Genomic DNA, 25,138 nt, shown 5'->3' with positions numbered 1-25,138 from the left:
TCCCAAGCTCTGGGTCGTGACCCTTTCACCCTCTTGACCTTGGCTCCTGCAGGTAACCCTCCTCGGCATCACTTACCCTTCCCCTGGCTGCTGGTTCACTTCCAACAGCCTGCTCGTCTGCTGGCACCCCTCCCGACTAGAAAGACAAAACAGAAGAACCACACGCCACCCCACACCTCCTTCCAGCCCCCATCGCTTTTCTTTGTGGGCAGACCACTGGAAAAGGCACCTGTGGGCTCTCCTTGTACTTCCCTGCAGCGCCCTGCAGCTCCTCCAGCCACACGTCCCTCCCCATCTACATGGCTGCAGCCACTGGTTTAGGCGCATAGTGGGGACTCAAAACATTTGCTAACTGAAGGCCTGGAAGAGCTCCTGTTAGGAGGGAGACACCATTAGGCCGCCCAGGAGATGGATTTGGGAAGCTCAGTGGGTATATCTGCTCTCCAAGGCCAGGGGTGGGACTCCCTTAATACAATTCATTTGGCCTAGTAAGTGTTCAATAAATGTTAGCTGATATCGTTATTCAGAATATCCTATTCACAGAATACTTGCTTTTCACTGTTTTCCCCCGTTTGTGTACCTGGCAGAACAAAGGCCTCGTCTAGTTCATTTTAACATTTTTGAGCACTTGTTTCATATGATTGGACCGAATGCCATGTGTCAAGCTGTGCTGTGTGCTGGACGTGGGTTATCTCATCCTCAGAACAACCCTGTGGTGTAGGTCATGCTATTATCCGTACTTCCAGAGGAGGAACAAGACTCAGATTCTACCTGTTTAAAAACCTCCCCTGGTTCCCTGCTGTGCACAGCATCAACTCCTTGTGCTGAACTGTGAGGCAGCAGGTCCTGCCTCCCCTACCGCCGAGCCTTCCTTCAGTTCCTATTAGTCTTTTTATTCCCCACTGGCCACTGCGGCAGTCATGCTCAGTGAAACTGCCATTTTGTATATAAAAAATGGCTGAATACCTGCACTCTAATACAGCTCGTTAATCCTTGCCATTTCTGCACCATATTGTGCTTTTACACCGCTTTTCTGCTGAGAATGTCCTCTTGCTTCATCTGACAGCTCATGCTCACCCTTTAAGCACCTTGGCAAGTATTCCCCTCTCCATGATTTTCCTGGCTCACGCCCAGTGGAGTCAGTCAACTCAGAGCCCCACCTGTGGCTCACACCCTCTCCATTTCCACACATAAGAGGTCTTCCCCAGCGTTCGGCACCTCCCTGATGGCTCCTTACCACTTAGCATGGTGGAGTTACTGGTCTACTCCTGCATGATGCCATCTCTGCCTGGTGAACACCCCAAGGAAACGGATCAGGTCACGTAGATCCAGTGTCCTTCACAGTCCCTAGTACTAAGTGCTTAATGAATGTTGAAGGAATAACTGTTTCCTTTATAAACTAATAATTATAAATAAAAAGCCATTCATACAAAAAAGAAAAAAAAAGGGGGGGAGGAAGACATTCATACACGTTTTTAAAATTCTGATGTCATTTATTGGCACAAAAATTATTCAGATACAACATGGAGTCTAGACATAGCTACACTTTATACTCTGTGCACTTGGTTTAATGTTTCTTTTGCTCACATTCCCACATGTAGGAGACCTTCCCTAGCGTTCAGCACCTCCATGACAGCACTTGTTTTCCAAGTCTGTGCTCTGAACACAGAGCATCCAGACCTCACGAGAAACATCCCAGAACCGCGTGGGCCACCCCTCTGCACTGTGATCCCCTGTGCATCTGTGCATTCACTCAGCTGAGGCCACCCAGCACTCTGAAGAAACTCCTCTCCTAGTGGTCTGGGTCTTGGACTGAAGTAACGTCGCAGCATCACGGGTGAGGCAGAAGACAGACCTTTCCCACCCATTTTGGCCCATTTTGCAAATGTTGTTGCTGGACCAGTGAGGTAATGGGATGGGTGAAAGTGACGAAGTGGGCTCCTCCAGCTTCCTTACAGTCCTGAATCCTAAGACGTGTCCTCCACAGCCTGAGGCTTCTTGACTGTGCTGAGTTTGCTGTGTTCACGTTGAGAGGAACGACTAGGCCATTCTGCTAACAGCAAACGCTTAGGATGAATTGTGAGTTAAGTCGAAACCCGTATTTCTAAAGTTATGGATCTTCTGTTCCCCCAGATCAATGGCTTGATTTATGTAGTATCACTGTGTTTACTGTCCTGGGAACCAAATCAAGCCTTGTGTTTCTGACAATATATTCTTCAACAGCAGCTAGAAAGTTGGTTCAAACCAACTTTTAATATACAGTAGTTCTTTTCATTTACATTTCAAAATATTTAACAAAGTTGAACCTTCTGAAACAGTTTTCCACTGTTTCAGTTTAGTGGAAGCATATACCAAAGTAGAAAAGGCTCGAGAGAAATGCTGTGGCACGTCTGGGCCTCCAGTTACCAGAAAGGACACCTAAGGAGACAGAAAGAAAAGGAATATTTTAATAATTTGGGCTTCTTCAAAGCTTTACACAGACGCACTGAAAACGGAAAGACCAAGGTCTGACAACCCCTGGGATGCTCCCTGAGCTCTCCCACCATTAATTGTGCACGACGTACTTATTACTTCCAGTCAACTTTGGGCCTGCTGTGCTCCCAGGAGGATGCTTCCCTATCGCCCTCTCTCTCAAGCTCCTACCTTCAAGCGTGCCTCAGGCAATTAATCAAAGCAGACCCCCAAGTGGTCCTTAACGCTACAATCCCAGATCATAAATTTGTCTTTTCATCTCCTACTCTCTGTCACTGCTCTGGCTTTTTTCTTTGCCCTTCCTGTTTCTTAGAATTGACAGCAAAAATCCAAAAAGATCCCCCACTCCCTGAAAATAAGGAGGACTCACTATTCTAAACATTTTTAATGTAACTTGAATCTATTTTGGTGTTTGCCTTCCAAATATGCATCCATATTTTTCAATTTTCTCCTTTTTAGAGCAATGAGCATACACAGTAAATACAAACTTTTAAAGAGATGTGAAACTATGATTCTACTTCATGGATCCCTCAAATCTTATTTGGCGACTCTGAACACATTGGGGTCCAGACTGCTTATTTAACACAGGTACTAGGAGCTGCCCGCTCACCATCCAATGTAGCACTGGCAGAGGTTTTCGTGGGACGTTGCTTGTTTGATGAGCAGCTCCACTTGTATTGGGACGTCCAAAGTTTCATCGTGAGAGAAGTCCCGACCTAGGACAAGAAAAACGAAATAATTTCTTCTGCAGCTGGTTTTCAACTCCCTCCTTGGCCCTGTTTAGCTTAACTCTCTAAGCAGCCCAATCAGTTTCTCTTTGTACACGAGTTTGAAGGCTGTATGAGACTTGGATTTTATTTTATTTTTTTTAAAAAAATATATCTTTATTGATTTCAGAGAGAGGAAAGGAGAGGGGGAGAAAGAGAAAGAAACATCAATGATGAGAGAGTCATTGATGGAGCCCACAACCCAGGCATGTGCCCTGACCGGGAATCGAACCCCGATAGCCTGGATCCTAGTTCGACGCACAACCGCTGAGCCACGCCCCGGAGGGGCCGAGACTTGGATTTTAAATTTACCTCCATGTGACTTGAGCCTTTCCTCCCACAGGGCAGTTGTTTCTTGATAAATTCACAACCTGGAACCTCCAACAGGCATGCGCGGCACTGCCTGGCCAGCCTGTGCTGCTCTGGCAACATGCCTTTCCATTTCCACAAGGGTGGCTTCGAGTCCTCTACCCTCCCCAACGTCCAAACCTCTCCTCTGGCTTCTCTGCCTCAGCAGATGCCTGCATCTCCTACTTTGTAAGTTAATTAAGTCACTGGACACAGTTTTCCATCGCTGATGTGTCAGGCAGTGTTTGAGGTGCTGGATTTGTTCGACATGAGCTTCCTCTTCTTTGCTCCCATGTCCCAGCTGAGGCCAAGTTCGCCTGCGCTTTGGATCCCATGGCCTCCCGCTCTCTTTGGAGCCTTACAGTGTCAGCTACCTTCCTGTCACTCGTGCCCTCCAACTCTCCCTCTCAGTTGCCCTTCTCATACTGTCTTGTAAACACGTTCCTCTCTTCCATCAGAGAAAAACAACCTCGAAAGCAACTACTTCTCCAGCTATGTCCTCTCATCCCTGCACAGCCAACCTTCTCAAGCTTTGAAACTTGTCTCCTTGCTTTGCTTCTCTCTCTCACTCCACGTTCCCTTCAATTGCATCAGTCTGGCTGCCAGGCTCATCTCAGCTCTCAGAAGGTCACCAATGACTTGAAGCCACCCTAGATCCCTCTCCCTCATCAACCCTTCTGATTTTACCTCCTAAAGATCTGAATTCATTGCCACTGCCACCACCCTAGTCTCATCAACTGTCCAGCCTGGATGACTGAGGCAGCTGCTCCCTCCCTTCTAATTAATTCTCCAGACACAGAGCAGGCACAGTATTTCACCCGCCCGGGCCCTCCTCTTCCCTCCCTACCCACTTAAAAACCTTCAGTGCTCTCCCACTGCCCTTACGACATATGATAATAATGTAAGGTGCTGCCCAGCCAGTATGGCTCAGTGGTTGAGCATCGACCTAGGATCCAGGAGATCGAGGTTCGATTCCTGGTCATGGCACATGCCCGGGTTGTGGGCTCGATCCCCAGTAGGGGGCGTGCAGGAGGCAGCTGATCAATGATTCTCTCATCATTGATGTTTCTCTCTCTCCCCCTCTCCCTCTCTCTGAAATCAATAAGGATTTACTTAAATAAAATTTAAAAAGTAAGGTCGTAAGTAAGATCTGGCCTGGGCTGCTCATTTTGCACTGAGCTCCTCCCATCTCCCTTTCTCTGGGGCAGTCAGACCAGAGATTTCTGGCCATACTCCCTCCCACCACAGGGCACCTGCACGTGCAGCTTCCTGCCCCTAGAACAATCTACCCCTAATTCACTCCTCTTCCAGGTATTATCTCCTGGGCTGGTATGCTCAGGGGAGCTTTTCCTGAACTCCAGAACTTAGATTCAATTCCAGTCAGTGGAAGCAGAGCCTCAGGTCCCTCCCTTCCACCTAATACAGTGCTTGCCTTTAGATCCTGAGCCCCACAGAGGCAGGGAATCTGTCCATTTTTGCCAACACTGTTTCTTCAGCATCTAGCTCTTGCAGCCACTCAATCAATGAATATGCCCTGACTACATAGCACTTACGTGCCAGGCCCTGATGTTAAGCACTTGGCACTGCATGTCTCATTTGAGCCTTGCCACCTTCTGAAAGATTCTCATCATCTTTGGACCAAGTGACAGAGGCCCGCAGGTGCCATGGGAAATGCTGGAGCTGAGGGTCTTTGGCTTCCCTGACTCTCGTCCCCCAAGTCACACCATCTGGTGAATGTGACATGTCTCCTTTTCAAACACATGCATTTTGCCCTTCCAGAATCTCCACTCCATAATGGCTTCCAAAGTTCAGAGAGGTAATGATCAGGGTGGTCAGATTTGCTCTGATATCAAGTCATGATGATAAAAATGTTCCTGAATCTGGCTGACTTTGGACCCAACAGACCTTTACTTAACCCTGTTAAAATGAGATCAATCACATTACTTAAAGTTTATTAGAAAGAGAATCAGAGAGAGCTCTTAATTGATGGCTTCAGATACTCTAGTGAGCAGCATACTCATTTAGGCACCAACACCACCAGAAAATGGGGGTGACCACCATTCAAGGAGAGAAAGTCTCTTGGACTGTATGTCCTTTTAGGTAAACACATCCACATACTCACCAGTGAGTTTATCTCGAACTCTGTTAATAATTTGAATAGCTTTCTTATTTAGGGCCTCTGGTTTGACCAGACCATCTCCAACTGGAACACACCAAAGAAGAAGTAACAGTAAGAACTGGATCATCACACAGGTTCAATAAACACCCCTGCCCTTCTCAAATGTTCACTTTTGTAAGTGTTGAGTAATTCTTCCTGTGTGTCTACCTTTGTCCTCAGAACATAATGAGAAATTCATGGAACCTTTTCTGCTCACAGGCAGTTTTGTTGTTTCATCGCACTGACCCTCTCGTAGTAAAACACAGCTGCTGTTTTCTTAATGAGCTAGTTACTGGCACAAGTCCTCAGACTTACTGAAAGAATGAATAGATTCTGGCACTGTGGTCCCCGTTTTCTTATGGGCTGGTTCCCCAAGTTCTACACCATCCAAAATTTCTAGGAGGAAAAAGAGTCAATTATCAGAAAACAAAAAAGCCATTGTTCCAAGGTATGAGCTCTAATTCTTCACACGCTACACACTCCTCTGACACTAGCCCTCCCCACCTCAAAGGGGAAAGGAGAAAGGAAGCGTTATGTTATTATTATTTTTAATCCTCACTCAAGGAGGATATTTTTCCCATTGCTTTTAAGGAGAGTGGAAGGGGGAGAGAAAGGGAGAGAAGAAGAGAGGGAGAGAAACATCGATGTGAGAGACACATTGATTGGTTGCCTCCTGCACACACCCGACTGGGGTGGGGATTGAGCCTGCAACGGAGGTCCATGCCCTTGGCTGGAATCAAACCCGGGACCCTTCAGTCCACGGGCCGGCACTCTAACCACTTAGCCAAACTGGCTAGGGCTCTTTATGTATTTAAAAGGTTTTAAACCTACAAAGCATGACTTTTCAGGCAAACAGCAGTAATAAAATGTTCTGACATAGAGAACAGGAGTATGAGTCACAAACCATTTTGTTTGGTTCAACAAAAACTGGCAATAATGTAAAGAAAACTAGTTTTCAATGGGTAACACATATGACTGAAGTGTTTTTCTTTTTTTTTAAAATTGTCAATATGTTTAATGATTTTAGAGAGAGGGGAAGAGAGAGAGAGAAACATCGATGCGAGAAAGAAACATCAATTGATTGCCTCCTCTATGTGCTCCAACCGGGGTCGAACCTGCAACCTAGGTATGTGTCCTAACTGGGAACTGAACCTGCAGCCTTTTGGTGCAAGGGGAGATGCTCCAACCAAATAAGCCACTCGGCCATTTGGATGAAGTGTTATTCTTTGTAGGAATTTATACAGCAATTCTGGGGAGAAAAAGTCCTCAGGCTTTAGAGTCACCCTCCACTGGCTGTGGCCTTCAGGAGGGAAGAGCCTAAAGTCAGAGTCCTGAGGTTATTTATGCACTGCCCTTGTACAACACAGGCCTGCAAAATGAATCCAGTGATACTACTATTTTCTTAATGACCCTCTGGAACTTAACTTTTAAGGCACACAAAACAACTGGGTCTACTCCCACCTGGTTGCATTAGAGCTGGCTGTCCTAATTACCCCCTGCATGCCACAGGCAGCATGTAGAAGTCACCCGATTATGTAGTGACGAGGTGGGTCCTGAGAGTTCAGCAGTAAGTCCCACATAGTTTGGATGAGACCAGTCATCTCACAAGGTACTTCAGACACCGTGGGGGACTTAAGCATTTACAGATCTTATCTGTCTGGGGTAGAGTCCACGCATGTGCAGAGATGCCACTGTAACCCAGGACTCCAATTTCCTGCCCAGAACACCTTTTTCCCTTCTGCCCATACAGATTCCATCCCTCCACTAAGTCTCAGCTTTAATTCCACCAACCCAAGAGCTCCCTTACCTACTGCAGTTTGGAGCGATAACTCCTCTAAGTCCCACAGCCCTTGTATTCCAAACCATATCGCGTGGTACTTGATTACACAGTGGGATGTTCTTTTATTATTTCATATATATTTCGGTCAATTCTATAATGTGATTCTGTACTTTCGGGAAATCTCAATGTGTAAATAACTTCATAACTTTTTTTTGCACCCATTCCTATTTTAAGTCATGCCTCCTAATGGCAGTAGCAGAGCTCACCCTGTTCTAGAAACACTCTGGATAGAAGGGGACAGAATCTGCAGTTGCCATGGGAGACACCCACCTACTGACTGGCCAGCAGAGTAGGAATCTGTTCTTGTCCTGGATCGCTTGTTGCCTTTGGTATTTGCTAGGGGAAGAAAGAGAGGGATGATTAAAAAGTGCTTCAGACTTTGACTTGAAAGAAACTTGGTTGATGTGATATTTTCTTACAATCATAAAAACATAATATTTCCAAAAGATATATCCCCTAAGAGAGAACCAAAGATGTACTGCTCAGGAGTACGTGGGTGGGTGCTAGCATGGGTGTCCAATCCTGAGGGATACTCTATATCATCAGGTTGGATTTAGGCAATGTAAACAGATCCCCTAAGATAAAAAAACATAACTTAATCACAGTGATCAGATTCCTCTTGTTAGTAAGCTTCTCAGGAGGTAGGAACAAAGGGCAGACTGAGATTCTGCTGACTAAAATCACAACTGTTTGTATCTCCAATCAAAATTCCAGCTTGCTACTCTACAGACACCCAAACAAACGAAAATCATTAGGGTACTTAATTTATACTAAAAAATACTTTACTTTATACCCAAGCTGATGACTGGAGTTTTCCGTCCTAGTTAATAAAAATTCTTGAAATTCATTTCCAGACACCAGAGCTGCATTGTGAAATGTGATGCAAAAGCTCAGTAATACAGCTCAGGCTCCAGGCCTGAAGGCCCATAGATTAGTGAAATGTACTGTGTCAGATACTCCTAATTTGGTAGGGTGCTGACTCCAGTGCCCAAGCACTTGCTAATACTCACTGTCCATCAGCCTCCAGTTCAGCAAGGGATCGTAGACAAAGGCTTCCAGCACGGCCATGACACTATCCTTGTGTTCCCGAAGCACCTCCATCACTGTATGGCAGGTGATTCTGTAGTTGCCATCCAGACCAGTAACCTGTAGAAGGGTCACAGCTACTCACCACAGAAGTCACTGGCACTGCCTCCTTAAGGCCTCGTGACAAAAAGTCAGACAGTTGAGAGGGTCTGCCACACCCGCTGAGGAAGTGGACATAGGCCATTATCAATGTATGAGGCTGGGAATGTCTTCAGAGCAAGGAGTCAGGTCACATTTGTCATTCATATGAAACACTGATTCATGTGGCATAAAGAATGGTAATATTTTCAAAGATTGATCATTTCTAACACAATGGAAAATTCCAGAAAAAGACTGCAGAAATACTCTGGGCATTTGGGGAACTGATGAGCCCTAACAAGCAAGTCTGTCCTCAGAGAGTCATAGCTGTAGTGACCCTATTCCAAAGCAGCTGGTCATCTACTTACCTCCATAGCATTGGTCAACATTCTTGTCAGTCTAAATGGAATCTTCTCTGGGAATTTCTCTCTGGTCATAGCGACCTATAGGGCAAAAGAGGGAAAAACCCAAGTCCACTGGTTAGACTGTTTTCCTTGGCTAAAGCCACGTGAAGGCAGGTGGCTTTCCTTCGCATCACCAGCACTGATTTCAATTAGAGCACAGAATGAAGCAGGTTGAGTTTAGTGAGGGACTTATCACAGGGATTTAAAAGACAATTAAGAAAAACAAGAGAGAGAGAGAGAGAGAGAGAGAGAGGGAAAGAGGGAACAAAAAGAAAAAGTGTGCACTGCGCCAGGCCTTGGACCAGTAGGCCGTGTGGAGGATGAGGGTTCCTCCACCCCAGGAGGGTGTGGGAACAGTGAACAAGCGGCCCTTGCCCAAGGGTGTCAGAGTCCCACTAAACCAAGTATTAAAGAGCGTGGATTTAATTTCTTAGACTGACTTCCTATCACCTCAGTAGGAGAGGCAGGGGTGAGATAATGCATCGTGGGCTTATGTCACCCGGGAAGGTGAGCTTTACTTGCTGTTCTGGAACATGTGCTCACCTCAAAGCAGTCCCCAAAGTCAATGTGCAGGATCTTCCCACTCAGCCGGTCCAGCATCAGGTTGGATGGGTGTCTTTGAGAAACAGAATACAGACCAGGGTGGTGTCAAGAGAGCAACACTGATAAATCAACAAGTATGTGATACTCTAGGCCACAGGTTGGCAAAGTACAGCTCTCAGGCCAAATCCAGCCCCCACCTGCTTTTGTAAATAATGCTTTATTGGAACACTGTCACACTCATTTCTTTAAGTATTGTTTCAGGCTGCTTTTTTGCTACAACAGCAGACATAAGCAGTTGTGACAGAGACTGTATGGCCAACAAAGCCAAAAATATTTATTGTCTGGCTCTTTAAGAAAAAGTTTGCCAACCCCTGCTCTAGGCCTGAAATAAGGATTTATCTGTGTGAATCACAAGTTGCCCCACAATACCATGATAATTTGGTCACAAGATTCCGGCAGTGCTGGCATCTCAGAGTGATAGGCTCTGTCATTACTACTTAGTACCTACCACAGGGCCTTGTCTCCCTGAGCCCTGGAGCCAACCGTGGCAGGATCACCTGAATTTTGTCAACAGGAATTCTGCCTTTTTTTTTAAAAATAAGAATTTATTATTTTTGTGTGATAAAATTATTTTTACTCTCAAATAAGTGCACGAGACATGATCCCAGGAGAAAAATAGTGGACATCAGAAAACTAGTTTTAAAAAAAGTCTATTGAGTCAATGTCTGAACATGCCTAAACTACTTTTTCAATCAGTACATCTGGATGAAATTTATCATGAAGAAACATCAGAAGGATCTACTTTGGTTGGTTTCAATTACACAAATAGAATTATTTTAACACAGTGGTGATTAATAAATGTTCATTGAATTAATAAAATCAATCGGATTTGTGTTTTTATAATACATTAAATCAACCTACGCAGAAGTAGTACTCCTGAACTACGATTTTTCTTCCCTTTAGTTTGATGTACTGTTCTGCTGACACGGATAATAAATAGGGGAGTAAGGCTGATGTCGCAAAAAATACCTAAAGTACAAAATACAAATATTTACCAAATCGTCATAAATCTCACTGGAAAACAAAATGAAACCATTCCAGAACACTACAATGGATAAAGAAGGCTGCAAGAAACAATTAAATTCACTCACCTATCTCCCAGGCCCAAAATATACCCAACCATGGACATGACAGCTAAAGAGCGGGTATAATTGGTTCTTCGATCAAACCACACCTAGAACACAGGAGCACAAGTGAGCCAGGCTCTGGAAACTTTAAATGGTTTCCACATAATTACACCCAATCAACTGTTTGCTTATAATCCATCATAACCAATTAGAATATATAATGGCATAAAGATCCCATTCACAATTACAAAATAAGCTATGCTTGAAATAAACTAGAAATGGGCAGAACTTAGATGAATAAATAAATAAAACTCAGCTTAGAAATACAAAGACTTGAGTAAGTGAAAATATCCATTTAAGGATATCCACTTAAGACTGTCAAGAGGTAATATCCTCCCAAATTATTGAATACATTTAATGTAATTTAATAAAAATTCAGTGGCCTTGAGAAAATTTTTTTTTGTGTGACCTTGAGAAAATGATCCCAAAATTTATCTGGAAAAAAAAAGTATGAAAATAGCCAATGAGAAGAGACTTGTATTAATAGTATAGTACTTGAGGAGAAAAAGGCAGAAATATCAATGAAAGACAATAGAAGCTCTAGAAAGAAATCCAAAGGCATGTAAGAATTTACTACATAACAAAAATGGAATCTTTTAAATAGGGAAAGGATGGATTATTTGGTAAATATTGTGGTGCTGGCAAGTCATCTTAATAAAACTTATATCCTAATGCTAGATTCCAAATTGGGTTAAGAATTTAAATGTAAGAACAAATCTTATAATTAGTACAACTGATGTAAAAAGATACATAACCCTGAAGCGAAGAGGGCCTTTCTAATATAAAATCAAAGGCAAGAATTTTAAATAATTAAAAATCTGTTAACTTATAACTTTAAAAATGTCTGTATATTAAAAACAAAACAAAAACTCAAAACCAAGAAACATACCATTAACAAAATTAAAACAGCAAATAAACAGAAAATTTATAACATACATGAAAAAGATTTAATCGCCTTAATATATAAAGAGCTCAAATACTACTGTAACAGGAGAAACACTAAAGTATTAAATCTACATCTGCTAAATTGCATGGCTCACCCTTTTAATCTGTTATAAAAGATTGCACATAACATAATCTCCAGCTAATCGTGACAAAGATGAGCCCACAGGTGCATGAACAGAGAGAAAGTATCCTGACAAGAGTGGGTGTGTCAAAGTGCAGTGTGCGCCGTACCTCGGAGCTGGGGCTTTTCAGCCATAGCAGCTTGGCCAGGTCGTCCCCGGCTGTGTTATTGACGGCATGCTCAAACACCTCTACCTTCTGCATCAGAGTTAGGTGATCGTAGTCTGGAGCCATCTGTATAGGGACACAACCATTCTGAGAGAGCAGCCGAAGACAAGCAGCTTAAACCCAAGAAAATAATAAGGCTCAGGTCAGGCAGAGCTGGGTTCTAATTTCACCACCACAGCCAAAGGAGGCGTGAAATAAGAACGTTGCAAAAGGACAAATGGAGCGGCCACTCTCACCTAGGACCACAGGGACTGCCAGACCTGCGTGCAAAACATCAGGCCTCACCACAGCACAAGCCCACTGGTGTGAATGAGAGCACTGGAGGGCTCAGGGTTCTGGTTAACAAACAATTCTTTCTTGTTACTTACACATCTCTTACACACTGTCTCTCTGCAGGGCCAGTGCTCTGTGTGCCTTAGGTACCTGACAAGTAATACTATCCAGTCTCACCTAGGATAGTGAAATCTTAAGTCCTGGGCTTTAAGGGTCCTTCTGTTTCTTAGAGAAGGTTTTCTTCTTTAGGACTCACTTTCTTAAACCTTCTTCAATGGATAATCCCCTCAAATCGACTTTTCAGTGATGGACATATATAAGAGCACAAGAAAAGCAGCTCTGTATAGCCTCTTTGGTGAGTTTTGCCTCCGAGACATTACTGGGCTGGAGCTGGAGCCTCATCACATACCCGCAACATGATGCGATGCTCGATGTTGAGAAGGATCTTCTTTTTCTCCCTGTAGTCCCGGATGAGGGCATGCAGCGTGTCACAGTGGGGGACCCAGCCGATGAGGCCCGAGTTGGTTGATAGAGGAATGACTGCATATCGCTGGATGCTGGGGCCCATGGGAAAGCAGGGTTATTGTACAGTAAACAGGGTACACCTTTGACCTGCTCACTGCATATGCAAACAAGTTTTAATGAACCCCCCTGCATGGGGCTGTTGTAAGGTGCGTGATGAAGGCCTTTGCAAAGCATAAGGTATCACATGGAGACGGTGCACTGATGGTACAGAAGCACATTGGTCACTCAACCTGCCTAACAAACTCAGTGTTTGGGGGAAATCCAGTGATTATTTCTAAGCTTAAAATAACCTCCCAACTTAATATTCATGTTCTTAATAGAAAGAGGGGTAAGAGTACTGAAGATAGGAAAGGTCTGGCTAGGCTGGAACCCCACCACAGGTAAAACATCAAATTTCCAGAATCTCCAGTCTAATGGCCACAAAGTGTTCCTTTCTGGATCCTTTGGTGGTTGTTAAAGGCACTTTTATGAGAATACCCTAAAAATATGGAGGATTTTTCTTTTTGTGGTTGACACCTTGGCTACTGATGACTTCCTGTCAGGTACATACTTTTATGATTTATTTCATAAAGGTACATGACTACATGGGAGAGATGTAGGAAAAACCAGAAGACTTCGCAAATCATTGCCATTTCCATGCGTCCTGAATACCTGAGATTCTTCCGGAGAGATGTTGGGTCATTGGCCAGAAGGGTGTTAACCAGGCCGAAGAGCTGCATCACTCGTTCGTCCTGCCGCAGGTCTTCATGGCCTTTCAGGAGGAAAACAAACTCATGTCCGTTGCTGCCTGTAAGGAATGGTGGGAGCAGTTAGTGGAGACCAGAGGGTCTCAAACCCATCAGGGGGTAGACCACCACTGTCTTCAAAAGATCCTTCAGGCTGCAAATAAAACTCCCTAGAATCAATGAAAAGAACAGGCCCTGCTTTTGATGGTCCCCCAATGTGATGTTATTCAAATCAAAATAAATAAATTTAAAAAGCTCTGTCTTTGAGGAATGATTCTTTTTTTATTTTAGAGATACAGGCAGGAGGACAGTGAAACATCAATGTGAGAGAGATACATTGGTCAGTTGCCTCCCGTACGAGCCCCAACTGGGGATTGAACCTGCAATGAAGGTATGTGCCCTGACAGGAAATCGAACCTGCGACACTCCAACCAACTGAGCCACACCAGCCAGGCAGGACCAGGAAGGATTCTGCATAGAAACGGTCATTCTGAATGTTCCCCTCCCCAACCCACTCTGCCCTTCCCTGTCCTGCTCCGACCTGAGAAGCCTGATCTCCTCAGACTGTATCACTTGGGCTCCCAGTTGGGATTGGCCAATGGGGGCACTAGCAGGAGGTCAGCAGGTGGGAAGAGGGAGAGGTCAGGGTATCTGCCCCTGACAACCAGCCAGGCCACAGTCCTAGAAGCAGCTATGTCCCTCTACCTGGGCTACAGCTTCTGGTGGAACAAGCCCTTGATGAGCTCCCTGCCTTTTCAGGTCTGGAGAGTGGGGTAACAGCTTCTCGCTGTTGGTTCTCTTAACTCTGTTTACACCTCTGGAAACAGTTCCTTCATTAGGGCTCTCTAACTAAATATTCCTAAATAATGCTGATGTAGAGTCAATCACCTATGGACCACAGGGAACTGGTGCTGATGAATCATCACCGCATTTAAAAAAATGAGCATTATTACCACAGGCAAGAGACCTCAAAGTGCCTCAGAGTACTTAGGCCTCCTGAAACAATCCCAGACAGGTAACAAACTTCACTGTGAGAATTCATTCCTACTTGTTTGGATTTTACACAATCACTTCCCACAGAGGGGCCATGATGGTAAAAAAAGAACACTTCAGAGCCCAGATGGCCTTCCTCTGACTTAGCCTGTCATGGCCATGCATCCAGATGCCTCTGTGGGCCTCACCAGTTCCCTCACCACTGCTACCACAACCTGCGCTCCACACTGCCTGCCTTTCGATTCCTTCCACCTGGTCTTGTGCAGGATCGTTATGCTTTACTTACTTAAGTGTGGCTTTACGAAGGAACTGGGAGTCTCGAGGAGGGTGGAATAGGGAAAATCCCCTTGTCCTCTATTGCCCTCCCAGTAAACATGGGAGACAGGGCATCGGAAAGATCAACAGTGTGAACAGCAAGCAGTAGTTTCTAAGGCAGGGCAGGGGTTCAGCCAGGGTTGGGGGAGATGCAGGTGGGAGGCACACACAGTGGTCCTTACCCATAAGTGTCAACTTCCGGGGCCTCTGTTTGGATGTGATGACTTGCAAAGATGGTGCTATGGACTGAATGCGAATGATCGGCTGGTTGGGGTCATACGTTCCTGGCACAGCCAATTCAAGGTCCCGGCACATCAGAAGTTTGGGGGAAACATACTGCAGCTCTAAGGATGTGAGCTGCGGATAATTATCACAGGGATTAGTTTTCTGCCTTCAGGGAGGAACTGAAATGCAATTTAATAGGTATTTTTCAGTGAATTGCTAACAGCAATGACTTGTCCCAAATTTGCAGGTATAAGTGAAACCAGGTGCTTCGGGATTAGTGTTAGAACATTCACAGGAGGTAAAACAGAAAGGACTATGACAGTTAATTGTGCTCGAACCTGAAGAGCCTACCTGAGGCAGCTGCTTTGAGATGCGTCTGAACACGTGATAATAGAGGTCCCAGGCTTGGGTGAGATCCTTGACATTCCCTGATTTCATGTACTTCCTGCACCACTCTTGGGCCTCCATTAAATCTCGACCATATGCCTGAGGGAATAGAGGGGAAATTTGTAAGTGGTGATGGGTACTGACTGAGCCGAAGGCTGAATCCCAGCAGACAGCAGCACCCCTCAGCATACTGACTGGGAGGCAACGGCATGGATGGCTTAGCATGGGCTGCTCTGTAGCTCTCTGGGCCTGGAGCTCCCAATCTCAAAAGGCTTGTTAGGTAAAGTAACGTCTTGTGAAGTATCTTGTGGTTTTCCAGTTAAAATTTTGGGAGGGTTTTGAAACTTGATAACGATTACATTTGTGGTGTCTTTATATCCTGTGACATTTGTCACAGTACATTTTATTCAAGTCAGTAGAAAGGCTAGAGAGAAAGGGGTCTGACAAAGGCTCTGGGCCACATCTTCTAGGCCTTGTCATCCCATACCTGGTTAAAGGATGTCTCCTTCAGAGTCTGGGGTCCTCGTTCCATCATCGCATGCAGGGGCTCCAGCACCTCAAACATGCCTTTCACATTCCTCTCCCCGAAGTACAAACGTGAAGCTTCTTCCAGGCCTTCATGCCACATCTCATGCCAGAGGATGGCCACTCGGATCAGCTCCTCACTCACCTGGATCACGGGGGCAGGGAGGAGAGAAGCACCAAGGATGAGCTAAACGCATAATGTCCTGGAGAAATAGGAGGCACTCTTTCTGGCAGCCAGAGGGAGCATGCAGCACTGTCGCGAGGAAGAAACCACCACCGAAGCCCTCTGGCCAGGTGACCAGGGTCCACAGAAGCCAGCACTGGCTCCTCACTCACCATCATGGCCTGCTGCACCAGGGTGTTACTGTGCTCGCACATGTTCTTCAGAATCTTGTTGGCTGCGTTGTGACGGGCTGTGGTTGTAGACTTAGAAGCCACAGTCAGGGGGTAGATGAGGGCCTGAAGCAAACAGAGGCAGAGGTGCAAACACGTGTGAAAGGAGCCTGACATTAACTGCAAGAAGGACAAACGGGGAGGGGAGTAAGATGCTGATGCTCGTCTGAGTCCACCAAGCAGGGCATCGCTCTTTCATAAAGGCCGCTGGGCCTGCCAGCTGGGCAGATGCTTCCAGCAGGATGGGAGGCCTGGCTCCCATTTCCTGTGCTGTGCTCTGGAGTAGCTTTAGGAAAGGCTGAACACCGAAGCAAAACGGCGGCTGTCAGATGAGCAACTACCCAGGTCTCCACATACCTGGGGGTGGTACCGACCAATGTCTGTGAGGAGCTGGTGAATGAGGCGTCCCACTAAGGGCCTGGGCGTATCAATTCTTGCAATGAGCTGAGGTATAACCTGTTATTCAAAAAGACAGTTATGCAGCATATGAGGGATAGAAGGGACTCTAGTTATTCTGGGCAATGACCAGCTCTTGTTACTTGTTTCGGTAGATTCCGTTGGACACGAAGATGCTCATTCCCTTCAGTTCTTTAAAAGAAACTAAAAAATATATGGAGTCTTGACCCTGGGATTGAGCCCTACTTCCTCACCACTGTGCAGCGCATGCTACCTGCTACTCCCAACACTGTGTGGCTAAGAGGATGCAGAGGAGCAGAGCGGAGCCATGCTCACCTGTAACCAGGTATCAATCTGGATCGCCTTCACCCCTTCCACTAAGGCTTCATTGACATCTGGCCAGTGACCATAATCAAACCATAAGGTGAGGACTCTGGAAAAGAAAAATGAGAAAGTCACAGGAAATTTAGTTTCCCAGATTCTGTGTTTCTGACTTTTAAGATTCTTGAGCGAACTGGCAGGGCCTCAAATCTGTGGCTCTCCAGGTGTTTGGTCTCGGGCCCACTGCGAGGGGGTACATGGTGAGAGCCGCAGTGCTTGACTGAGCACCAGCAGGAGCACCCCAAGTGAATAATCATCTCGTTCAGGTAACATGGAGGGATCACCATGGTATAAGCTCAGAGATCTAACGAGCCCATGGGTAACCCAGGGGTAATCGCTGCACAGGCAGAACGAGTCGCCTGCACAACGGTGGCAATTCAGAAACCTGACACTTAGCCAGGTGGAGATCCCCAAACAAAGGAGGCCGCCCTTGTCACCTGCGGCCTCTGGACTGGCTGGTCTGTGCCATGTATTTAGCCTCTCAGAGTTGGCTCTAACAGCTGGGGGGATTTTGGCAATATTGCAACAAACAGGTGAGTTTCTTCTTCTCTACGTAACAAACCACAGAAGGCTTCTCAGGCCACTTAATCTTTGCAGGTTTCACCCACACGAGTGGGGCCTGGTCAGCTGTTACTCTTGGATGTGCTGATGGGGGCAGGGAAGGGAAAGAGGACTTTATGTAGAACTTCTGTGATCTGCCATTGCCATGGCCCACCAGGGTTTCCCCTTCCTGTCCCTGATACCTGAGCGTGTCCTGGAGGTTGTTGCCTCGTGACAAGGAGATAGAACGGAAGAAGCCCTGGACGGCAGGGACAGTGTACATCAAGAGGGTTTTGGACAGATCCTGTGGGAACACATGGGTGTTAGTGACACTTCTGCCTCAGCGTTCTCATCTGTAAAATGGCACAGCAGCATACTAGCAGTACCCACCTCCAAGGGTGGTAATGAGGGTTAAATCAGATGCTGCCTTTAGAGCAGTACCTGGCACACAGCGAGCGCAGTAAATGGCAGTGGTTCATAACTTACTATCTTGGGCTAATGGTGGCTTCCTGAACAGGGTGGCAGGGCTGAATCTCTGAACACGCTGACCTCTCCGCCTGTCAGCTGCCCGGGTGTACTCTGAACTGACAGCCCAAGGGGGTGGGGGTGGCAGAGGACAGATACCACCAGGCTCTGTGCTCAGAGTGGACCAGATGTGCATGGTCACCCACGCGCACAGATGCGGGCCTTAGGAGAAATGAGCTCATGCACGGGGATGCATGAGGAACTCATTCCTCAGCTCGGGCCTATGTCTGCTCTCCAAACACAAGCATGTGCACAAAGGCTGTCTCTAACAATGCTATACGGCAAACAGCGATGCCTTCTAGCTGCAGCGGGCACTCGGGGGTACAGCCTCAGGTTCCTATAAGCCCCCCTTCGTGCACTCCTGAGTGCCTGGGCCTGGGCTAGCCTGGGGAGAGGAAGGGCCAGCTACCTCAGTGACCTTCTTCTGCAGAGGCGAGGGCGTGGGGCTGTTCTCGCTGCTCTCAGCTTCACTCTCACTGTTGCTGCCCTCAGTGCTGGTGGCAGTGGTGGTGGCAGCTGTTGTGCTGGCGGCAGTGGTTGTGTTGGTGATGTTGGCCCCACTGGCATGACGCAGCTTCTTCTTCTCGTCACGGGCTTGGTTCTGATGTTTGTAGTGGAGCACAGCTTCAAAGTTCATCACTGCCCACGCGTGCCAAGCCTGGGTGGGCAGAGTGAGGTCAGACGAGGGGCTGTGACCAACAGCTTGGGCCTCGAGGGCTGAGAGAGCCTGAGGACACAGCTGAGGAGCAGTACTGTGACAGCCTTTTCCTCAGTGGTCAGTAGAGCCAAACTTTGCTTCTACAGAACATTGGGGAGCAGGTGTTTACTCAATTTGAGGTGGTTCACTGATGCTGTGGCACAACTACCATGTCAGGCACTGCTGAATGCTATGGGCAGGGGCACTGAGAGGAGCAAGGCCTGGTCCTGACCAGGTACCTTCTAATCCAGTAGGGCTTACTCACAAACCTGACGACAGGCAGAATGCAACAGGGGCAATAAGGAATGAACAATGGGAATGCCAGCGACAGGGCCTGGGAAACCTTCTCAGGGAGGAGGGATTTGGGGTAGGTCTTGAGCAGCCTTTGATAGGCAAGGAGGGAACAAATAAGAGCAGCAGTCAGGACTTCCTGGTGCGGGGAGAACAGGAACAAAGATGCAGGCTGGGCATGCATCAAAGAAACAATCTGACTAAAGCTTAGGGTGTGTGCAGGACAGCAGCAACAGGGAAGGCTAGCAAAGTGGCGGGGTCAGATCACAGAGGGGCTGGCATATCAGGCCCAGGGGGTCCCATTTCATTTTGAAGGAAATAGAGCTTAATTTGGCAGCAATGCATAAAACAGATGACATCAGATGGCAGAGGTTTAGGGCAGTGATGGTAAAGGGCTTAACCAGGACATGTGACAGTGGGGCAAGGAACACATTTAGGGCACGGGGACACTGTGGAGGGTGAACCTGGCTCACTGTCTAGCCCTCACACCTGGCAGCTCAATGGCTGTTTGCAGGAAGGAACCTCAGGGCTTATCTGGATAACGGAGGAACTTGTCACACTTGAGGTTTGGGCTGCAGTGATACTATGGCACAGCGCTGAGTGGTGCAGGGAGCATGAAGCAGAGCTGGACTGGAGGCCTCATAAGTTTGCAACTGGACTTTCTGAAATTCCTTTGAGTTCCTTGCTAAAAACCATCCTTTAATAAAAATGTGTCCATTTCTTCTCCTAAGCAGAGCAGATTGATCGCAACTGACCTTTACTTGATGAGTAAGAATTCTACAGTGACCCAGGTTCCGTTTTCTCATACCCTCATTTACTGAACAAACACCGTTGTATATCTACCATGTACCAGGCACTGAGTGGGGGGACACAGTGATAAGACAGAAACAGTCCTCTGCATGCACAAAGGACGACACCACCGATGGAGAAGAAGGCATAAGCCCCGCACTAGGTGGGAAAAATCTAAAATTCCTGGATGCAGGTTTTTTCTTGTGATTTTTTTCTTAAAGTTGAACGAAGAAGTGTAATCTGGTTAGGAGACAGTTCTAATTAGTCAGGTTCCAGCTAATAAAGGGTTTACTGGGTTAATTTCACCAGCCCTGGACTGAAGATGTCCTAGAGAGTAATTATTGCTAGTATCGCGAAACAGGTGTTTTTCAGATCGGAATGAAGCATGCTGAATAAAAATAAGATTTTTGTTGCAGAAGTTTCTGTGATCTTCAGATACAAGTCTGGAGCCCAGAGGGATTAATTCACAAAGTATTAGCAGGTTAAGCAGATACTGGAAAGAAATCGGTGACATCTGTTATACCAAGCAGCTATTACCAGAAGGGCCCTCAATGTACACTTCCAAGAATCACTCCTCTGTCAGTCAGTCGTATCTTTTACACATTTCCTAATTCTGTTTATCTTCTCGAAAAGTTTCCTATGACATAACAGGATGTTACTCAGAGCTTTCCAATAAAAACAGAGAAAGTTAAGTTCTTAGATGAAGAGCAGCAGGAATGGAAATAAGAAAGCAGCTGGGAAGGAACAGATGACCCAGGGGAAGATAAAGTTCCAGAGATTAACCGTGTCCAGATGACCCTAGGAAAACAAGCAGCTAAGGGTCCGGAAGACAGCAGCCATGTATGTAACAAAGGTGGAACAGATCTTTCTCAAATAAAAGAACCCATCTTTCTACACAAACTAAACTTGTAAGGGGCCTCCGACAGACCAGCTCCCAGCACTAGAAGCAGCAAATCCACAGTATTAGACCAGCTGCCAACCATGAGCACACAAGAGTGCACAGCAGGCTGGCGGGTGCTGGCTGCCATCTGGAGGCGGCACGGCTGGGAGCCCCGCACCTGCGTCAGTTACCTTGTACCAGCTGCGGTCGTGCTCCGTGGCGGCGCTGTAGTACTGCAGGACTTTGGGGATTGTGCTCTCGTTGATGCCCTGGAGGTTCAGCTGCCACTCCCCGAGTTTCAGGAAACACCTGGAAACAGAGAAACAAGCCCCCATGTGTTGCTCCCTCCTCAAAACAGCGCTCCCAAGGAGAACAAGGAGTTCCGGTGGGGAGCACCACAGCCTTTCTGCGGCTAACCCTTGCTCTCAGGAAGCAACAGGATGGAACAAACAGAACTGCAAACCACACGGAAGGGAAATGATGGGCATCTGGGATAAACTTTATGGGATTCTCTCTTCTTCTTGACCTTTGTCTTCCAATGCTAGCTTAAACCAGCGACCGGGGACAAGGGACAGGTAGGTCTGTATGGACCTATCTTTCTCAATCCAACTTTTGAGGGTGACAGTGGTTTGAGAGGAATTTTTCTTACTGCTATATGGCTTCTCCCTCTCTTTCCCTTCTCCCCCATTCTTTATAGTGGTGAAATTCACAGCTAGCATTCACTGGTACTGCTCTAAATGCTTGACAATGTGTTCTCTCCCTTAATCCGCACACTACCTTACACCACCCTAGGAAATGGGAACTCTCACTATCCCCTTCTTATACGATGAGGAACTGGAGGCACAGAGAGGTTAAGGAACTAACTTAACTCATCTAAAGTCACTCATCAAATTAGCATCACCTCTGGCATTTGAAAACAAGGAGTCTAACTCTGAAGCCAGGCTCCAGGAGGGAAATAGCACATGGGTGCTCTTGGGCTGCTGAATCCTGCGGGAATAAGCAGCAGAGACTAGGGAGCAGTACGATTTGATGGCTGCCCAGGATCCCTACAGGAAAAGGTGAGAGATGTGAGCAACTGGCTGCTCGAGGAGCCCTGAACATTTCCCTTGCTGCAGGCGCTGCTGGCAGGGCAGGGTGGGAGTGTGACTGGCCCTGGCCAGTGGGGACCTCACCGGGCCATGAGCTTGTGCAGCTCTTGCTTGTGCTGCTGGTCCTCGGTGGCGATGGCGTGCTGGGCTTGCTGCTGCATGGTCTGAACAAAGTGCTGCATGTGCTGGAAGGCATCGATCTGTAGCAGGCAAAGGCAACAGGGAGCCACTTGGCATGTGGCCCAACCTCACGGGAAATGAACTAGTTCATGAAATAGGAATGTGAGCCAGCCCCTCTCTAAACAGAGCTCCTTAAAACACAGGGCAAGACTCTGTAGGACAGAGGACCAGGGCATGATGCTGGGGGATGGCTGGGCTTTTCAAGAAGATTCATATTTTTTCATCCCAAGTCTTAGCTCTCCTTTGCCAACTGTAATTACTAGTTTAATAAGCTTTGGAAAAGCTACTTGCCTGGCTACCCCAAATAATTCCTATGAAGTAATTTGAAATAACTGCTTACTTCACTATCAGCATATTGCCCTGGGGGAAATTAGGCTTATGGGGAATTATTTTAGGCTAGTAAAACTTTAGTGTTTGTTTAAAACACTGTGGTACCTTGGACAATCCAGCAGTGCAAAAACTACAGTTAAAAAATTCTGATAGAACCCTTAGTACCCAAGTCAGAACATAGAGACAGGTGAGCCCTCCAGGCATCCATGGGGAAAGGGAGGAGGTCACTAGCTAAGCAGACACCCAGGTGAACATGGTGGCTTAGCAATATCTTCAGAGCATCCTCAAGCAGTTAAATCGTTGGACACAATGGGATTTCATACCAAGTGAGCAGAGGGCATCTGGGTTAGGAACAGAAGTTCCTGGTAAAGAGGAGAACAGAGATTAGGGACAGGCAGCTGAACTAGGGAAGAGCAGAGACAGCCAGACACCTGGGAGTAAGTTACAAGCCACCTGTATAAGCCTGCCACATCCAGACACAGCATCTTGATAAATGGGGTCCATAATTTTTTAAAGGTATTTGAGGCTGGAGGTAGATAGAGCCTACAAACATCAAAAGCACAAATGGAAAAAATGGTGAAAGTTAAATCTACCAACATAGGGAGGGGGCACAGTATGTGAGAATGTAAAAAAGAGGCTATGTGTTCTTTGCTGCAAAAGAGGAGGGAAAAAACAAACATGTCAAATAAATAAGGTGAGAACGATCTTATAATCATGTCTTCTTTAAAAAAAAAGAAAAAAGAAACAAGTCAGTGAGGATGGCCTTGAAGGGAAATGAAACTCCCTGGCCTGGGGGCCAGGACGAACCTGAGACCTTCCAACATAAGGAAGTACGTGGCATTAAGAGTCAGGGCGGGCGCAACACACTTGCGAGTTGGCTGCGGCCACCTGGACACGTACTTTTCGCTTTTTTCACAGCGGTGCTGCGCTCTGGTCTCTTTCTTTTTCTCTACCTGAATAAAACTTGCTTTGTTCTCACTCCAATTTGCCCTTGAAATCTTTCTTGGGTGAATTAAGAACCTGGAGGTCGCCTGACATTGAAAGGTCGCGGGCAGTGCCAGCCCTCCGAGGGGAAGCTGTCGCCTAACTCCTGACTGAATTCCTATACGGGACCCCTGCCTACAGTTCCAGCCTACACGAACCGGTGCCATTTATGAAATACGTGTGATGGGCCATGTTCCAGACACTTTACCTAAACTGGCATAATAACCCTTCAAACAAGATGACTTGATAGCTCACTCAAGAGATTCCAAAAATTAAAGGAAAAGAAAAAAAGAACTAGGGCTAACCCAGGGCCAGATGATGTGACACTTTATCAGGCACCTAAGCCATGCATGAGGACAGGGCAGACTCACAGGTGTTCGAGCAGTTAACAAGACACCTGGCTCCCTTAGAGATTTGCCTTTGCAGAGTTCTGTTACTCACCAGTGGCTCTGAAAAATGAACTACATTAGCATCCCACACCTGGGAAGTGATAAATGTTCCTTTAGTTTTTCTTCTGTGAGAACTACACTGACCAGAATGAAATCTGATTAAAAAGAAAAAAACAAAGAACTGGGAGGCAGCACTGAAAAGATCAATCACCAGGAAGGAAGGTGATAAATCACTCGTGAGATCAGTGTGCATGTCAAGCAGGTGAGCACTAAACTGGGAACTGATGCCAGAGGCTTTCAGAGCCCACATGCCGCACCATGACCGTCCAGACATAGAGCTAAAACTGTTTGGGAGACTCAACGAGGTGCTGAACAAAAAATAAATTGCCCAAACTGGGGAGGCTGGGTATGAATTTGGATCTGAAGCCCAGTATTAACTTTAGCGAGTCCGCCCAGCCTGGGAGAATCTAATGTTTCTCTACTCTGTGGCATGAAGCAACTTATTTTCAAGGAATTAAAAATATTCTATTAAAAATGCTTTCTCTTCTCCATTCCTAAGAAGTGAGGAGGGGGAAAAGATTCTTTCTCCCTACAGATGCAGAACTGGTCACTCATAGGAAGGGGCTTCTCTCAGTCCACTCTTTAAGCTGGGCATAGTATTCCTGGTTCTTGACTGTCTGGGGGGTGTTTGTGGGCAAGATGATGTCCTAAGCTTAGTGAAATTTCATAAAGGGCCAGGCTGTCGCTGAATTCTGTGAAGCATTTCATCTGGGAAAATACTGTATACACACCTGTTGCCAGATGCCTTCCTGCAGAGCAGGTCTGCTCTTCCCCAACACTTCTATCTGCCCTACGCAAGGCAGAGAGTCCTTATTTACAGTCAGGTGACTTGTTCAATAGCACAGTTATTATTAAGAAGACCATTTTCTTGGGGTAGCTCCTGAACTCTTAAGATGTGACATCCCTAGCTCTGAGCTTGAGTTCCAAGCACCTAACTTTAAATAGGTTTCTAAATGTTTGCCCATGTGGTTTTATGGTCTTCCACCAGACTTTGGGCTCCTAAGAAGAGGCTTTAATCTGTGGAGAAGTTGGGCTGTGGTCATCAGTTGAAAAAGGCCACTCCCTGGTTGAGATATTAGCCAAAGGCTCCTTCTGCCTGCCTTCGGCAAGACATTCAAAGACTTGGAGGCT

At 46.4% G+C, this 25,138-nt stretch overlaps 1 protein-coding gene across 3 annotated transcripts in view; it reads right to left on the bottom strand.

The window, feature by feature from the left end:
* Positions 1–1,373: 1,373 nt before the first annotated feature.
* The window catches only part of MTOR (mechanistic target of rapamycin kinase), a 99,130-nt gene continuing 75,365 nt past the window's right edge, over positions 1,374–25,138 (bottom strand). For 2 of the 3 annotated variants that reach the window (XM_081144969.1, XM_081144970.1), the window contains exons 37-58: positions 22,149–22,264; positions 21,168–21,285; positions 18,729–18,977; positions 17,998–18,098; positions 17,210–17,306; positions 16,835–16,933; positions 16,421–16,543; positions 16,047–16,229; positions 15,524–15,658; positions 15,130–15,304; positions 13,566–13,701; positions 12,799–12,946; positions 12,060–12,182; positions 10,848–10,930; positions 9,697–9,769; positions 9,118–9,192; positions 8,596–8,731; positions 7,856–7,921; positions 6,061–6,141; positions 5,710–5,790; positions 3,083–3,188; positions 1,374–2,418 (exon numbers count right to left, since the gene is read on the bottom strand). In XM_081144969.1, the coding sequence (XP_081001095.1) occupies positions 2,403–2,418; positions 3,083–3,188; positions 5,710–5,790; positions 6,061–6,141; positions 7,856–7,921; positions 8,596–8,731; positions 9,118–9,192; positions 9,697–9,769; positions 10,848–10,930; positions 12,060–12,182; positions 12,799–12,946; positions 13,566–13,701; positions 15,130–15,304; positions 15,524–15,658; positions 16,047–16,229; positions 16,421–16,543; positions 16,835–16,933; positions 17,210–17,306; positions 17,998–18,098; positions 18,729–18,977; positions 21,168–21,285; positions 22,149–22,264 (2,520 nt within the window). In that variant the 3' untranslated portion in view covers positions 1,374–2,402. Of the gene's footprint in view, positions 2,419–3,082; positions 3,189–5,709; positions 5,791–6,060; positions 6,142–7,855; positions 7,922–8,595; positions 8,732–9,117; positions 9,193–9,696; positions 9,770–10,617; positions 10,726–10,847; positions 10,931–12,059; positions 12,183–12,798; positions 12,947–13,565; positions 13,702–15,129; positions 15,305–15,523; positions 15,659–16,046; positions 16,230–16,420; positions 16,544–16,834; positions 16,934–17,209; positions 17,307–17,997; positions 18,099–18,728; positions 18,978–21,167; positions 21,286–22,148; positions 22,265–25,138 lie in introns of all 3 variants that reach the window. The other variant, XR_013999378.1, reaches the window with a different exon arrangement.

Source organism: Miniopterus schreibersii (genome assembly GCF_964146895.1).
Source record: "Miniopterus schreibersii genome assembly, chromosome: 8".
NCBI classification, from domain to species: domain Eukaryota; kingdom Metazoa; phylum Chordata; class Mammalia; order Chiroptera; family Miniopteridae; genus Miniopterus; species Miniopterus schreibersii.
This window is presented reverse-complemented; position numbering and strand designations above follow the sequence as displayed.